The 17,487-nt window shown below is 35.0% G+C and overlaps 1 protein-coding gene across 2 annotated transcripts in view; it reads left to right on the top strand.

Moving 5' to 3' along the window:
- The window catches only part of TLL1 (tolloid like 1), a gene marked incomplete at both ends in the record, with an annotated part of 130,968 nt that overhangs the window by 44,017 nt on the left and 69,464 nt on the right, over positions 1 to 17,487 (top strand). For both annotated transcript variants that reach the window (XM_079535097.1, XM_079535096.1), the window contains 2 exons: positions 13,060 to 13,170; positions 17,031 to 17,111. In XM_079535097.1, coding sequence (XP_079391223.1) covers positions 13,060 to 13,170; positions 17,031 to 17,111 — 192 coding nt within the window. The remainder of the gene's footprint in view (positions 1 to 13,059; positions 13,171 to 17,030; positions 17,112 to 17,487) is intronic.

A 17,487-nucleotide genomic window follows, 5' to 3' on the forward strand; every position in this document is an offset into this window, starting at 1 on the left:
GAAGAAGTCAGAATCTACTATTTGTATTGACCTTTAGTTTTTCTGTTTGACATGCTAGCTAATTTATATTATTATTTATAATGCATTAGGCTTATAAAACAAGGACCAGCAGGAGGCTGACTTCCTGAGGATGAGAAGCTTAGCTGAAGTGTAATATTTACTTTCTTTTAGAAAGCATTTGAGAAACTGTTCAACTTTTACAGAACTAGGACTTCATGCCACAAGCTTGTCTGTAACAAAATTTGTAGGAGTCATAGGTGACTTTGCTTACTGGGTTGCTTTTTCCTGATAATCTGTGTAGCAAACTATAGGTGCTTGTGCAAAATACATCTGTAAATATACACGTTTTGACCTAATCTATCGTGTGGCTTGAGATGGCAATGCTGATTATAGCCCCACAAGTTGGAGAGCAGGCAGGCTTGCTAAGAAACTGAAGGGATAGGAAGAAATTTAAGCTGTGTTGTTCTTGTTCCCCTTAATTCTGTTGATGATACTTAAATTAGCAAGTGCCAAAACCTAGGAAGTTTGGACTGCGTGCAACGTGCCTAATTCTTTTTAGAAGGGGGTGGAGATTCTGCTGGCTTTCAACGGAGACTAAATACGCTATGCTGTTTAATAACAAGGATTTATGAAAGCTCTCAGCAGCTATGCAACACTGCTTTTCTATAGGCAAACAGTGCTCTTTATGAGGGAGTGAATGTTAAACTGAGATGGTCTCACTGTATCTGTCAGAAGAGAAAAATAACAGAATGGTTATGTAAACTCTGTTTCAAGTACTACTGTGGCTAAAAAAAAATACAAATCAACCTATATGAGATTCAGATGTAAAGAGCATTAAATTCTATTAACTTGATATTAGGCATTAGAAAATGTCAGTGATTTTCCACTGCTGCCTTGCTAACTCTATTTTTTTTTAGTTTCTGTTTTACTTGCTGTGTCCAAACAATAATCAGCAGCTGTGCAGAGTTTAGATGGAAAAAAACCTCCAAACTCTATAAATTACAAATGCTGAAAAACATAACGGTATTCAGTAACAAGCAAGCAAAATAGCTGTGATGAGTGGGGGCCATGAAAAAAATTGGATAATACAGGGCAAATCAACCCTGCTTCAACTTTTTAGCCATATAGATGAGAATTTGTGCTTCAGTAACGAAAAATCTGGTAGAAGACATCTGTTGAAAATGTGAACAGCAATATAGAATTACACTGGTCCAACACCCAGAACTTGCTGTATTAAGCACAGGATCGGTGCCAAAAAAAGCAACATTAAGAGCTGTTTAGTCCCTTTCCTTGTCTCTTCCTCTGAGCCTGGTCGTAGAATGATGTGCTAAAAACTGAGATGGAATGACTTAAGTGAGCTTCATGACAAAAATTACCGAAACAGGAAGCTGCAGCTGATAATGGAAATCACTTCTGGAGCTTAAAATAAAACTTTATTTATATGTACTTTCATAATTTTGTATTTAAGACGATGCAAATGGAGGAACACTTATTTTTTCGGGTAGGATGAGAACCTTGATCCTGAATGCCAGATAATCCCTCAGATATGCACTCTGCTTTCAATGCCATTTGGCTTTCTGTATAAATCTTTGGTTGCATTTAATGGTTCATCAGGGTTTTTCTGTTTTAGAGGTACTACTTCAGCCTGCTTGGAATTTTATATCAAAGAGAAAATGAAATACAATTTTAATTTCCCAAGGACAAGGAAAAGGTACAGAATGAAAGGATTTTCACATAGATCAGTGCTGCTGCGTTATAGCATTGATGTGATATGTATATTATACTGTAATGCCAAATTTTGAAGAAAGTGTTGCTTTATAAATATTCAACCTCTTACTGCTGTAGCAAAGGAAAAATACTAAGGAAGTTTTCTCATTTAGTACTGAGTTTCTTATCCATTTCTGCTTCATAGTCACAACATTCTTCAACTTAGCAGCAGAGCAAGGACGTTTTGATTGTGACAATTCTTGGAGACTGATATTTCCAAAGAGAGATATCTTAGCTAAGGAGTTATTAAGTTATAAGGAGCTCAATTGTGTTTTTTTGTTTTTTGTAAATTAAACTTATTCTGGATCACCCTCCATATGCAACTACTGCTGCTCCCCCTCAGTGCTGCATTTCAGCCAGTGCACTCTACTGACTGTGACCATCCTCCCCCATGCTGAGACCACCGTGCCATGGCTCTGCCAAGTGTTGTCATTCTTGTCTTACGAACATGAGGCTCAAGACCTGGGAACCACTCATCTAATAATCTCCTGAGCTAAAGTTGCTCTGTACTGGCATATTTCTAATTTTTAAATTTGTCCAATGTGTAATGCTTGATTTCATTTATGAATTTGGCTGTTGTGAGTGAAGAATACCATCACCTTACTTGAGTCTGTTTCTCAGACTAATGCCAGTAGATTTTATGGTTTAAAATTTTCTCTCAGTAGATTTTTTTTTTTTTTTTTTTTTTCCTCTTCACTTACATAAATCTGAAGTCTGAAATTGTCTCGGTCTTTTCTGCTCTTGCTTCTCACTAATACGTTAATCTCCAGAAATAACACACTCATTGTAGATAGCTAAAAATGAAATACTCTGTAGATTTTGTCTTCTGAATAGCAACCATCTTCCTCGTAGCCTCAATCTTTCACCTACTTTTTTTCTGCTCTGTATCTATGTTTTCCATTGTGTTTAATTTTATCTGATTTTCTTGCTTCTCTCTGCTTTTCATTTGAGCACTCATGCCTTTTCTTCTTTGGGCCCCTCACTACAAGAATCAAGGTCCTGCAGCATGTCCGGAGAAAGGCAGCAAAGCTGGTGAGGGGTCTGGAGCACAAGTCTTAAGGGGAATAACTGGGGGAATGGTGATTTTTCAGTCTGCAGACGCTTAGGGGAGACCTTATACCTCCCTACAGTGACCTGGAAAGAGGTCGAGGCAAAGTAGGAGTTGACCTCTTCTCCCACACAGCTAGTGATAGGACTAGGGGAAATGACCTCAATGGCCAGGGGAGGTTCAGGCTGCATATTAGGAACAATTTCGTCTTTGAAAGAGTGGTGAAGCATTGAAAAAGGCTGCCCAGGAAGGTCATTTAGTCACTGTCCTGGAGGCGTTCAAGAAACAGTAGTTGTACTGAGGGACGTGGTTTAGTGGGAGATACTGGTGATAGGTAAACAGTTGGACTGGGTGATCTTGGAGGTCTTTTCCAACCCTGGTGATTCTGTGATTGAAAGTGGCAGAGAAAGCATAGACTGGATTGGCAGTTCTTTGCTCCAAATGGGCATCTCACAGCTTCAGTTTTGTGTTGGTTTCCAATTGGTGTTTTTCCCGTGCTGCCCTTCCTGTATCACAGTCATTTGTTTGAAGTGCCCATGTGTGTTAACTGGACAGGCTGAAGAAGTTAGGACTACTTGAAAGTTTTAATTTTATGCTTTCTAACCACAGGACTTTTTTACTTAGTTGAGTTTAACTAGTGATGTTAAAGCCCCACTTGCTCTTCCCAAGTTATACAAATATGCATTAAGCACAAGAGATGAAGAGCTCTTAGAGACAAAATTAACTTTATTTCCAGTTCCTGATGGTTTGTTTGATAACTGCTGCAGTTTCCTATCTCTGCCAGTTCTGTTACCTTCTTTCTCTTCTTAGACTTCAAAATTGTAATATATGAAAACTGCCAAGTGAAATAATGAAATGATTCTTCTTTTAATAACCATGCTAAATTGATTGAATTCAGCACTGTGCTTAAGGATGCACAGTTGTTTCATGGTGATGAAAGTATTATTTTCATTCTAAAAGCAACTAATTCTACTCAGTGCAAAAAGATGTTGTTAATTATGTGGAAAAAAAGTTGTGAAAGGTATGGTATTTCAGTTCTAAAGCACAATTTATTTTGTGAACGTAAAGCTATTTTGACCTTAAGTTTAGGCAATATGAGTTTAAAAAAAATGAACAAATCAACTAAAAACTTGCACAAAAAACACAACAACAAAAAAACATGGAAAAAAGATGTAAGACATCAGCTGTGCTGCATAGTATTCTGTACAGTGTAGATCGTGTTGATTAATATGGGTGTAAATATTAATAAATTAATATTAATAAGGCGAAGTAAAATAGGTTTTTAGACCTTCAGTTTGTACTGTGCATGATCAGGTAACTAATTTTTTTTTTTTTTTTTTTTTTTTTTTTTTTTTTTTTTTTTTTTTAATGTGTGTGCTATTCTGTTCTCTTGGTATTCAAATGAAAATGCCTGGGTCATATATATGTCTGGGAAGATCTTATAGCAGTTGCTGTGTCCATCTCAGCCTTAACTGTTTCACATAGTTTAATACTTAAAGGAACAATTTTCTTTGCAACGATGGATTTTCTCTTTTCTTCAGTTATTTTTTCAGTTTTGCATTTTTCCATTCTTTAGAGATTTGAATTAATTCAACTCTGTTCTTAATTTCGCGAATTTCAAAACAACGATTCTGTAGTTTTGGGTTTTAGACACTTATACGTGCATGTGTTTCTGTAATACATATGTTCGCAGTTTTCCCTTCAGTACTGATAATTTTGCCTTATGAAGTCTGTTCTTCTGGAAATCATATCATTAGCTTGGTAGCACTTGATCCTGAGATTGTTCAGAAGACAATGAAGTTTCAAATAAAATGAAGATGAATGCTATGGCATCATACTGTGGTCATGTAGTCTTTATTGGATTAGTTATGACTGTAATGATGTCATAAAAAATGATTTCCTTACTGGTGTATTTTTCACCATTCTTAAGAAAGCCAGCTGTAATGTAAGTTGTTACTGTTTTCAAGTGAACAAGGACAGCCAAAAAACTCATGACCTAAAAAAAATGTGAAAAAGAGTAAAAAAAAAAAAAAAATAAAAATAAAATAAAAAGGTAGATAGTAGAATGGGTAAGACAGTCTCTTTCAGAGCATTTCTATTAGGGTTTATTTTGTTAATGTATGTCCAAGGCAGTGATGAACAGTGGTCTTAGAGCAGCTGCATTCTTTGCCAGACATGTTTGCTGTTTAGTTGCTGATGTCTTCTGCATTCAGGTTGGTGGCTGACCCATTATATGAGGAATGTAGATCTTACCAGGTACCAGTGCTGCTTAAAAACAATTTAGTTGCAGAAAGTTACAAAGCTTGTCACATTGAACAGCCTAGCCAAGAATCCGAAATGTGAGAGAGAAACTGTTGCATGTTAACGAGGGTTCTCAAAATGCCACTCAGAGGCTTGTCAGACTTCTATCAAAATAGTCTTTGCTTTCTTGAAATTCTTAATTTTTTTTTTTTAAGGGTTGTGGAAACTGCCCCTCAAGAAGGGAGATGCAAAAATAAATAAGTAAATAAATAAAGAAGAAAAGGAATTAAAAACGTACTGCTTTCAGACTAAGAAGAGTGTAGGAGCTGTTGTTAGTTCAGTGGGAATGGATATCTGTGAATCAGCGTGTTGTGTCATGGAGAAACATCTCCAGTAGATCGTTATCTCCTTTGACAAAAATTAAGCTCCACATTTGTCTCTTTTAGTACATGAAAAATTTTTCCCAGTGAAACGCTGCAGGTTCCCTTTCCCACAGTTGTTTTTGTTCTTGTGCCTTCAGGCTCTGCAGATGTTCTTGTGTCCGCAGTTGGATCAGACCTGGTTGTTTTTATGTCCTGGTCTACCCAGTGCAGCAGTAACTTCTTGTGCTGTATGGAGAACGTTGTGAAGGAGCTGTAGTGAAGTGCTGTGTGCCATTGTAGAAGGGGCTCTGCAGCTGTAAATTGGTCCATGCTGGGTCTTGCCATTGCCCTACTTATAAATATGAGCACCTAAAAAATAAAGGGTGGTGAGTTGAGGTAGTAATGGTACTAAAAAGTAAAAACTGTGTCACTGGCTATTAGAGAAAATGGCATTAAAATTTGTGCTTCTAAAGGTACATCTGTACTACTCATACAAGCTGATGCCCCTTCTCCTGAATCCAAGTTATATTCCTGTACTGATGACATTTTATTGGTACCTCTTCCGATGTTTTTGATGATTAATGTTTTTAAGTTTGGGGTATGACTATGTTAACAAACAGTAGAGACTGTTAAATTTCATGGAGAATCAGTCCTAAGCTTGCCAATAGCTGTATATGACAAAAGTAGGGTGCGTTCTCTCCTAATTAGCTGCGGGGCTGCTGTCCAGTTCCTTTTCCCTTGGGATGTTAATTAATTAATTTATTTATATGTTGTTGTTGTTTGGTGTTGTTTGTGGTTGAAAAAAAACCAAGTTATTGTTATTTTGAAAAAATTGCTGTTTTTTTTTTTTTTTTTTTCCTTCTCAGTGCGTGGAGTAGAAAAAAATTGCTATAATTGTTTATTTTGCACTAGTAGTCACTTATCAAAATATTTTCCTACCCCTGGTAAATGTGAATTGGTTTTAATATAACTTCAAGATTTTTTTCTTATTTCATTTTAGGAAAGTTAAGGATTTAGGATTCTTTCAAAATTTAAACTTCTGTTATTATTTCATTTGCCATGTCTCTTCTGTTAACATAAATCTGCTGTTTCTCTCACAGTAGCCAAATTTTTGGTTATTTCAATCACTGGTAATTGGGAGTATTTTCTTCAGTACTTCAGTCGTTGAAATAAAAAGTATTGAGACTGTAGTTTACTACAATTTAACAAGCACTCCATGTAATGTTAGTGATCAGGAAAATAGGAATCTGGGGAGACAAAGGGATAAGAAAAGTATTCCAGCTACCTAGGGGAAAGTATTTTGTTTAATAATATGTGTTTATTTCATAGTAATATAATTGATCTTTTGGATGCTAGATTTTACTTGCACATCAGGAAAAAAAATAAAAGGATATAAATCTTACTATTTTACATAATTAATTTTCACAGTAAGTAGAAATGTGAAAGCAGCTAGTCAGAGGTGTTCTGTCCCTTTCAGATGTGAATATATCAGCTTTTTTTCATGTAAATCATGAACTTTCACTAACAGTTGCTCATAGTTGTGTGCAGATTTGAAAATACTGCCTGCTGAAATTAATGTAGTAACTTCTACTGGAATATATGAAAATTGGCTCTGTGGTTCTCTGTTGTTAACGTTTTATTTAAAATTTAAGGTTGTTAAAGTTCTATTTATTTATTTTTTGCTGCCATATATGCAAATACACTGATTTTAATCATCGTAAAACAGGTGAATTAATTTGAGTTTATAAATTTATTACAGGAATTCTGTGATCTCTGTGTGGTAAGCATGGCATCTGTTACCATTATGGTTGAAGGTAGCACTGATGAGAAACAGTGGTAGAAACAGTTCAGATGGTGGCTTGCAGTCCTATGCTTGTGTTTGGAATTGAGATCATCTGCATATTACTTGCCCTATTTTGTTCTCGTCGTAATGGTTTCTGGGAAAAAGGATATTGTGCCTGAAAACACGGAACTGATTTGAATACAAGACCAAGCTAATTACAGCAGCAGAAGTTGCCTTTTTCGTAGTGAGGTGAAATTCTTTTTAGTCATTTAGCACAGTTTTTCTTTTTTCTATTCAGGGTTGCAGAGGCAGTTATGTAAGCAGTGTAGTGGATTGTATGGAAGAAAATGACTCACTAAGATAGCCTGTAATGCACATAGCTGTGTTGTTGCAGGGAAGCACTCAATGACTCAGCTATAGAGGAGGCTGCTAATTGGAACTGCTGCACATGGAGGTTTAGATGAACCCTGAACTTGGGCCAGCATGCTTTTGGGCACTTTTTACTGCATGAATTACTGGTCAGATTTTGAAAAAAGCTGGGTGGCCTACCTCCCATGAAAAGGAGCTAAAAGCTTTTGAGATTTATATTTTACCTTTCATTTAATTCTCATACTTTTGTTGTCGGTTCTTGGCACCTTCTGTGAAGTGGACGAAGTGTAAACTTCCTGTGCTTTCCAATCCCAGTAGCATACCAAAATCTGATGCTCTGCTTTTAAAATGCCTTCTAAAATTGCCTTAATCCCTTCCTTGGCATCTTTTCAATGCAGGAGTAATCTCTCTGTCATGATTCTGCATCTGCTGACAAGGGGTGTACCTGTGTGGCTGATCACAATTTACTTCTCGCTTTGCCTGATTTGTTTAGTTTAAGAAAAAAAAAAAAAAAAAAATTCAGGCTATAGGTTCCTAATTCATCACAATATTAGCTTTTCTACTCTTGTTTTCAGAAGTTGTCCAAACACGATAACACTGTCCATGCATTAAATGTTCTTCTAGCCTGCAAAGTACACAAAACAAAGCATGTAATGGAAATGCTTTTTGGATCTTAGTGGTCTACTGCAGTGTTGCTCTTGTAGAGCTGTCCTTGGTAGCTGGGCGCTAATTAGTGAGCCCAAGATACAGCTGGATTGCCTTTGCTGTCCTGCTGCTGCACTCTAGTAGCAAGCAGTAACAATCTTGGTTGCATTTTCTACTTTTTTTACTGATATCAATGTAAATACCATCAGCAGTATATTTTATTTAAAAATGGCTGCTTGTAGTTTTAAAGATTAATAACTGTGGAACTGTTTGATGTAGATAATTTTTTTTCTTCAATCATAGTTGATATATTTCTGTGTGTACTTTATGGGATTTTATGCTAATGGTAGTTTTAATACCAGAAAGAGCCATTCTGTTGCATGTCTCAGCTCTGTGAATTGAACAGTATGATTTCACTCATGCTCCGTTACTTCTGACCATCTTCTAGGAAGTCATGAAAACTCATTTATTCCCGAATCTGTATGATGGTTGATTCCTACTGTGGGTGTAAATACCCACAAAAATATTTTCGATGTTTTTCCTTTGTCCTTCTATTTTTCAGTACTTTGTATTCTTAGTACCATATTTTGTTCATCTGGAATAGTGGATATTTGATGTGGTGGTGGTCCTGTTGAAAGAGGGTATTTTAGCAAAGAGAGCTTTGCAGATAGATATTAACTATCCATAATAATAGTTTGTGTTGCCACGTTTAGAATGAAGTTTCCATGCTTTATCTCTGTGTCAGAAATAATCTTATTTTTCCTTCTCTATCACATTATTTTTCTGGTAACATGAAGATGTGTATCCCTGGATGGAGATGTCTTCTACAGTATAATTATTTTCCTGTTTGTTTCTGTGATGGTGAGGCAATTGTTTGTATGTAACAAGTCTAACTGCCTCATGTATCTGAATGTTTTCTCCTGTTTTAATTGGGCCTTTTTGAAGGTGAAAGCTGAGTAATTTGAGTTGCATGAAATCAGAACTATAGGTGGAGAGCATTTTCTATATTAACAGAATGTACGTTTATGCATAATCTTCCTTTACTACTATAGAAAAAGTTTTACAGGGTAGAATTTTGCTCCTCTTTCTGAAAGATATACATATATTTATGTATATTCTCTCTGCCAGTTGAATTTGTGTAAATGCATAATGTAGTGCCTGTATAAAATGTAAATGAAATAAAGCAACTTTCTCCCCTCAGAAAATAAGAAAAGTGAAGTTGTATAAAATTTAGCACAGTGTTTAGTATAAAGAAGTGTACGTGTCTTGTCTCAGATATGTAGTTTTTCAACAGGTTTTTCCCAAGTTTATTGTCACTCCTGCATGTTCAAATCAAATGAGAAATTTGCTTGTAAACATCAAGTTTTCCTGGTCACTGAGTAGACAATATGAGAGTGTGAAGCAAACCAAAACAGATAGTTTAAGCTTTGTTTGGATCATTTTAGAAGTTCTACTCTGTTACCTCAATTTTTGTTTTTTGGCAACAAAAAACTTTTAAGTTTTTTAAGTTTTTTAAGTTTTTTTTTAACCAGTTTTAAGCAAAACTGGTTATCAGTTTTGTGTCAGTTTTCTGGCACAAAGTTATGGCTGAATTATCTGTGAAGAGCAAAGGAGGTGTGTAGCTGAAGATGCCAGTTCTGGCAGAAGTTTCCTGAAGGGACCTATTAAATCCATACCTGCTCTTCAGCGCATTCTTCAGCGTACCTAACATACCCAAGGTATCCTCTGCTTGTTTTCCATAAGATTTGGCGTGTGATAAGATGAAATATACAAAGCAACTTCTTCAGATAGTTTCAGGCTATTAAAATGTTAAGGCAGGAGACAGGAACGGTCCTCTCTAGTTACAAAGTACTATGAGACTTCCACAGACATTCTGAAAAATTAAAGCGTAGTTTTAAGAGTTACGGAAGTGGTGATGTTTTTTTTTTTTTCTTTTGTTTGTTTGTTTTAATGTTCAGGTGAGTTTCTGCATCAGGCTTTGAAAGTTGAAATGCAGACTTTTCATTGGAAAAAGGGGAATATGAAAAGAAACGGTTACCAACTTTTTCTCTCTTGCCAAGTATATTTCTTTCTAGTTGCACTGAAATTAGTTCAGAAAAATCTGTGGAAGCCACGTAGCACTTACTCATTTGCTGCTGCAGTTAAACCTGTTAGTTCTTTCCATGTTTCTGCCTTTTACCCTGTTGCATTTTTATTTGGCCTGCTAAACAGAACTGACTTGTGTAAAACAACTCTAGTGTGAAGAAAACTTTGAATGTTGCATTATACTTTGCAAGCAATCACATCTGTTTCTTTCTTGTTACTCATATTTAGCTCATACATTAGAAAATCTTACTGGATTTGAAGATTATTTGTTTACATTTGGGTCAAACTTGCTTCAGCACTGTTTGTAGTATGACCACAGCTGTATTATTATTAAACTTAAGATTGTGCTTGGTTACTGTCAAAACCAATTCTAGCTGTCAGTCCAGATGTTTTAAAAAAAAAAAAAAAAAAAGCATAGCTTTGTTTTCCAGCAATCATTTATTGCTCCTTGCTTAAACAGTAACATATTTTGCTTAGTGTCTGTGCAAGGAAATTTAGTGCATTTGTCAGACAAACTCATCTTAAGTCATGCTATTTGTACTTTCATAGCAAAGTGAACATGACCGCAGTGAAGTTTTGAACATGGATCCTGGAGAGGACATATTTTTCAACCCCGTCTTTTTCTAATCTGTGTACTTGTTTAGAGCTCAGTTTGCCTTCAATTTTCATTTCATATTTATACATCAGTATTATGTACTGAAGCCAAAGTGATTTCTGCTGATACATTTCTGTCTCTGAGTGCAGTTTTTGTTAATTCAGAACCTTTGTTTTGTAAACTGTCAGTGTAACCAGGAAAGAAAAATGGGCTCGCTGTTAATTTTTAGCACTTCCTCAAGTTTGATTTGGACAACCTGTGTGACCTCTGCAGATGTCTTTCTAAAGTGAAAATAGCTTCTTCCTCTTATCATTATTTCGGCATATCAAATTTTGTGGTTTTTCATTGTGCTTATACAGTGGCCCCTATTATGAGCAAATCCACTAGAAACCTCTAGAAGATTCTTATAATAGGAATAATAAATAGTATTTAACTCAGAGAATTTCTCCTCTCGCTGTTCAAAACTCTAACCATTTAAGATCTTTCTTTTCCTAGAAAATTTAAGCAGAAATCAACTAGAGCATCCAGTAACTCTGTCTCTTGACTTGAAGGTAAAAGCTAGTGAGGATAGGTTAGCCAGAGGAAGGGTCTGCCAGATGTGTACATAGAGAAATAGCAACCCTTGGGAGAACCTTCACAAATGTATGAGAAGTGACTGAACAGTTTCAGAAATGGTCTCAAACACTTGCTGCTGTTGATAAACATCTTTTAATGCAAAGAAATATGTATATGTGGAAATGCTCATATTTAGATGTTTGTGGTTTTAATTGAAAATTCGCTTTTTTGAGGCCCATGTAGATGCTGTATTTTATTTTTTTATTCAAATTTATTAACTTTACAAGGCAGTCAAAAGGAATTTTTAGTGCGATTTCTTTCTCTAGTTGCTCTGAGTTCAGGAAAAAGTAATAGACAAGTGAAGATATAATGTAATATCTGGGAGTTCCGTGGGAATACATAACTTTTACTTAAGCCAAGATTTTTAGGTATGAATTTGATTAAATTATTATTAATATAGCATTAATCGATAAGAATAAGTTTTACAGTAACAGGGATGTACTGAAAGTATTATCAGATGAATGATCACTGCATATATGTATGTGTGTGTAAATATGTATGTATGTGAACGTAGCTGACCACATGACAGTAAAGTAAAACTAGTTAGTGCTTAGAATCAGTTAGAATGTAAGTAGAGCAGAGAGGGTGTCACTTATGCTCATGTGAGTTGGTGATACTCTGTTGAGTTCATTAATGCTAGCTGAGGATACTGCTTTCTCCATTCAGTTTTAATGATAACGTTGTGTTGGCAGGGAGATTTCATGATTAAATCTCAGCAAAAAATGGTCTGCATGCTGAAGGCATAGATCCCGAATTCTTGCAGATGGTCGAGATTCTTGCCATATATCTTTAGCCACTAAGTTGTGATGGCAGTTTAAGGAAGATGAATTCACTATGAGAAAGTCAAACAAAAAAAAAAAAAACAAACACCTGAGAGCTGTAAAGAGAACAAGAAAAGAGAAAAGAAGAAATGCACCAAAAAGTTTTAGGAAAGGATGAAAAAAAAAGAAGAGGAATGGGGTTTTGAAAAGTAAAGTATTTGAAGGAATCCTTATAGTGAGATTAAACATCAAAGAACAGCATAGAAATCAACCAAGAGGATAATGGAAAACATATTAATTCATTGATGCAAACATAATGTGATACAGAAATTAATTGGAATGTTGAGAATGACTTGTGTTTCATTTTTCAGGAGGATGTTAGGAAAAATAAAGCTTGTGTTCTTTTGGTTTTGTTCATTTTGTTGCTTTGTAATTTGAATGTTTATGTCTTTCAGTGGTTCTTAGTCTCCTCTGCTGTATTTATGCGTACAAATCATTAGATGTGGTGAAAATTTATTACCTGATTAATGTTACGTTTATATGATGGCATTTATGCAATTAGTAAAGAAATTAGCCTGTAAAAATTTGAGAATACTGAAACAAATGATTCGTCTTTTTATAGTTTTCTTTCTTTGTTTAAAATAAGAATCAGTGCACAAAAGTATGTAACATAATTGTATATTTGTCATGTATTTTCCTAAGGTTTGTAACCTGGCAATATAGTCTTCAAATTGGTTTTGATGTCAAAATAAATTCTTTAATTAAATTGAGCTCTTTTTTATTTAAAGCTGTCTTTTGGGGAGATATTGCCTTAGATGATGAAGACTTAAAAATCTTTCAAATTGACAGGACAATTGACCTTACGCAGCACTCCAATGAAAGACTTGGCCATAACACAGGTATGATATTTCAAGTTTGCTTTTCAACTTATTTTTTTTCCTTTTATTTACTTCTAAATAGGAGGCAGTCACTGTCTTAAAACTTTGTCATTAATATTAGTTTCATTTACAGTTTGAAAAGATACTCGGCAATGAATATGAATTGGTTTTAGTTGAGTCAAAAGGGGAAAGTTTAATTGTATTCCTGAATTTCTTGCTTAAAAAGCAAACAAAGAGCGAAACAACTTGTTGAACCAAAGAGCAGAAACTGGGAGGAATCTCTGCCAGTCCTCTCTGCAGGTAGTAATGTGGGAAAGGAAGCTGTGCAAAGCTTTACTTTCAACTGCAAGTTCCTGATAGTGCAGCTGAGATGCCCTTTGGAAAAGGCATGTGGAATCCTGGAGGTGAGACTGGGATTCTAGAATTACAGCAGCACCTTTTGTTGTTTTCGTGGTTGTTAAATCTACACACCAGAGGCTACACAAGAACATTGTTATCCTTGCTATCGTTTGCCTTGTCACATGTGGTGCCTTAGTGCCAGACACCATAATCTGATTAATTTTCAGAGAGACAGATAAAGAGATATTATTCGCTTCTAAATATATGTATGTGTGTGTCTGAAAAAATAGTCCATGTCTAAATATCTGCCTACCTCCCATCTGAAAATAGCCACGCTATCATGCTGTGATTTGTAAACTCAAAAATGGGTAAGCTTTCAGAATATGGTACTAAAAAAAATCAAAGTGGGAAAGGTGTGAAATCAAATATTTATGCATAGTAAAAAATCTATATTTGTATAGCCGAAATTTGTTTTTCATTACTCATGTTCGCTGCGTTGATGAACTCAACTGCTCTTTACCTTGATGATTTCTAATATTAGAAAATAGGGATCGTTTTGAGGAATGACCAGAAAGGAATTCACCAGACAAAAGAAGCATTTTTCATTTTAACTTCTCCATATCAACATAAATAGGGTAGTTCAGTTGTTCATTAGTTAGATGTAGTTAGACAATATTGTTTTAATATCCTGAAAATTTACTTTACATCCCTTTAGTACCACTTGTTTCTTTACTAGATCAAGACTGGGTTTGAAAATGTTAATTGTCCATGGTTTCCTTCTCCCCTTCCCCCTCTAACAAAATACTTTTAATTGACTTTGAAAATATTTCAGCCCCTAGTTTTGCTGACAGTGTAGACAGTGAGGTCAGTCATTTCCCCTGAAAGTGCACTCAGTCAAGTGATTTCTTTGGCCTGCTGATCTTCCTTTTACTTCTACATCTTTCCCTTTTAACTCCAAAGATCTCTCTCTATTTTCTGTCTCTCTCTTTTGTTTTGTTGTTAAAGTATATCGATATAAGCTGTTTTTATACTGTTTCACATTATATATTTTATTTTCTTTACTTACCTGTGTTGAGATTTGCTCATTATCTTTGCCAGTCAACGCAGTATCTTATTTAGGATAGTGAGTTGCCCTACTGAGGGTTACTAATGCAGCTGGATCAAATTTGTCTACCCTTACTGTGCAAGAGGAATCAATGCAAGGGAAATAATCAGTGGAAAATGGACTTGGAGAACAAACTCTGCTGAAAGTACTGTTTTTGTACCCGTTCTCAATGAGCACTCAGCAATCTTGATTTTTTTTTTTTGAAAGAGAGTAGAAGTCTTTTTTTTTGTTTTGTTTTGTTTTGTTTTGTTTTGTTTTGTTTTGGAAAAATATCACATATAAATTCAACACATTTTGATGCATACGTTGGAGTTTAGCTGTACATTACTTACAACTGGCTAATTAATATTAGATGGTGACTTGGAAATGGAGGGTTGAGATACGAAACAAATTAAGGGTTTATCTTTCTTACAGATGCAGGGACAGTTAATTACAAGAATGATTTCCTTCTTGTTATTCTGTTGTTGATCTCTCAAAAATACAGATGACATCGTTTAGAAGAGTTAAGTGCTTGGGCATAAACTATCAAACTATCAAGATAGAATTGGAGAGTTGCATTTTTCGTTGCAACTGCTAATTAAAATCCTGAGCTGACAGGCTTTGATCTACGTTTTGTGACTAATCATTTTGGTGAGAATTATAGTATGGATTTGCAAGATCACATACTTACTCTGAGCATCTTATTTTAATCATGCAATATATAATACATCATTACTGTGAATAGAAGCAAGAGCAAAGATTGCAGCATTGCTGTGTATACTATTACGAATGCAAAAAAATGCTACAAATATGATTGAAATAAATATATATATATTTAGACTGCAGTTTGGCAAGACTGTAAATCATAATATAAGCCACACTAGTTATGTAAGATACTTCGTCCATTTTTTTTTCCACTAATTGGATTATGCAGGCTGTGTTATCAAAGTGATGATACTTCAATTATTTTTTTTAGAAATAAATTAGAATAGTAGTTTCTTTCAGTAAGTAATGGAGTCTTTTTCTGCTACATTAAGGTTACTTTTTTTTTTTTACAATGTTTATTTTATATTTGTTGGGACTCTATTTGCATTTTTATGATATAAATGTTAACATGAGAGGCAGTTGCATTAATAACGACCAATAGAAGCAATGAAACGGTTACATTCTCTTTACTGTATATTACAGTTAACCTTATAACTTGTTGGGAAGGAATGTGTTGAACTATTACCTCATCTATCTAAAATGCTTAAAACAATTTGGAAAATTTGTCTCCAGAGAGCTAGCAGCTATGTGACAGTGTAATCCAAATAATTAGGCACATTGTTATTCACTGAGCAGCCCATGGACTCACTAGCCTTTTATGGTAGGATTTTAAGTTGCCTCTTAAGAAATATATTTTCCACATATGTACTGAAACGTTTAATGGGAAATGTGGAAAGGTCTGTTCTGTGGTGGTTGGATATTTTGGTGGTCTCTTTGTTTCTATCTGACTTTTGTTGTTGTACAAGTAGTTTGAAAATTCTCTTGTTCTGTGACAGTTATTGATTGTTAAATATAACCTATTACAAACATAGAAAAATCTCAAAGCCTTCTTAACAATTCTGAGGATTTATTGGCCTGTGTGGTGTTATCAGTGCTCTTTCTTTGAGCTTAATTGTATTTTCAAAGCCACTTGCAACCACAGCATAATTAGATGTGAAGGTGGGTTGTGACATGCATCTGATGAACGTGCTCAATTCAGAAATGTTGTACATTTCTTGAAGTAACATGATAGATGTTAAAATAAACTATTAGTTGATTTCTTATTGCTCATTGATTACCAAAATGATGCACACATATGCCGGTAAGGTCTTATAGCAGTACACGCCAGCATGTGACATTTGAAAGTCTCTGAGAGTCCATTGCACAATTCATGTTGACAAAGAAAGCCAAAACTTGCATGGTATAATTAGACATATTAAAGTGACTTTTTTTTTTTTTTTTTTTTGGTCTGGTTTGTTTTTCCAAAGATGAAACTTTGGATGTTTCCTTTTACCTTTTTCCTTCAAATGGGAAGATTATGGCATCCATTTAGTAAACTTGTGACAGTAGGGCTTGTAGCCGTCTATCAATGCGGCTCAGAGAATCTCAGTGTCACCAGAAAGAAGAAAAAGCTCCAAATAAGAATTAAATGATGTAATTACCGTGACTTGTCTGAGTAACAAAGACATGCTGGCTTACATTCTGGAATGCATTTTAGAAAAAAAAATTCAGCTAAAAATGTCTTCTTGCTTCATTGTCGAGGATACTTGAAGAATTTGTAGGCAAGTCATTCAGGAATGTTAAACTTCCTTAAAGACACATAGCACTTTCTGAAGGATACTTCCCAATCTCCTCTGGCTATGTAGTTGCTGTAGGTCTGTTTCCATGTTCTTAATTTTTCTAAATTCTTTCTTTTTTTCTTTTGTTTTTAAAGGTGGCTTTGGAGAGCATGGGATGTCAAAAAAGCGAGGTGCCCTCTATCAGCTTATAGAAAGGATAAGAAGATTTGGCTCTGGTATATTTACTGTTTAAATTATGAGGTTGCTTCATATGATGATGTAACATGAGCATTAATGATTACAATGCTTTAACGTACTGAAGTGTCTCTGTATTACTGTTGGCATAAGCAAACTTTAAACAGTATGACAATTCTAATGAAGAGATCAGCTCTTCATCACATTTTCTTAGAGGTCTGTTTCTAGTTTAAGATCTTGAAGTTAAAATGTGCTTTTACCTTTCATATTAAGATTTCCTTAGCTACTTAGCATGGTTATATTCACATTTACAAGTACTACTTTCATCAATACAATGTCTGCTCAGTACTTGAGGAATGTGATAGATAGCTGCTAATGTAGTACTTTTTTCTCTGGATCCGTTTGGGGCTCTGTGAT

The sequence above is a fragment of the Tetrao urogallus genome (assembly GCF_951394365.1).
Source record: "Tetrao urogallus genome assembly, chromosome: 4".
NCBI lineage: Eukaryota > Metazoa > Chordata > Aves > Galliformes > Phasianidae > Tetrao > Tetrao urogallus.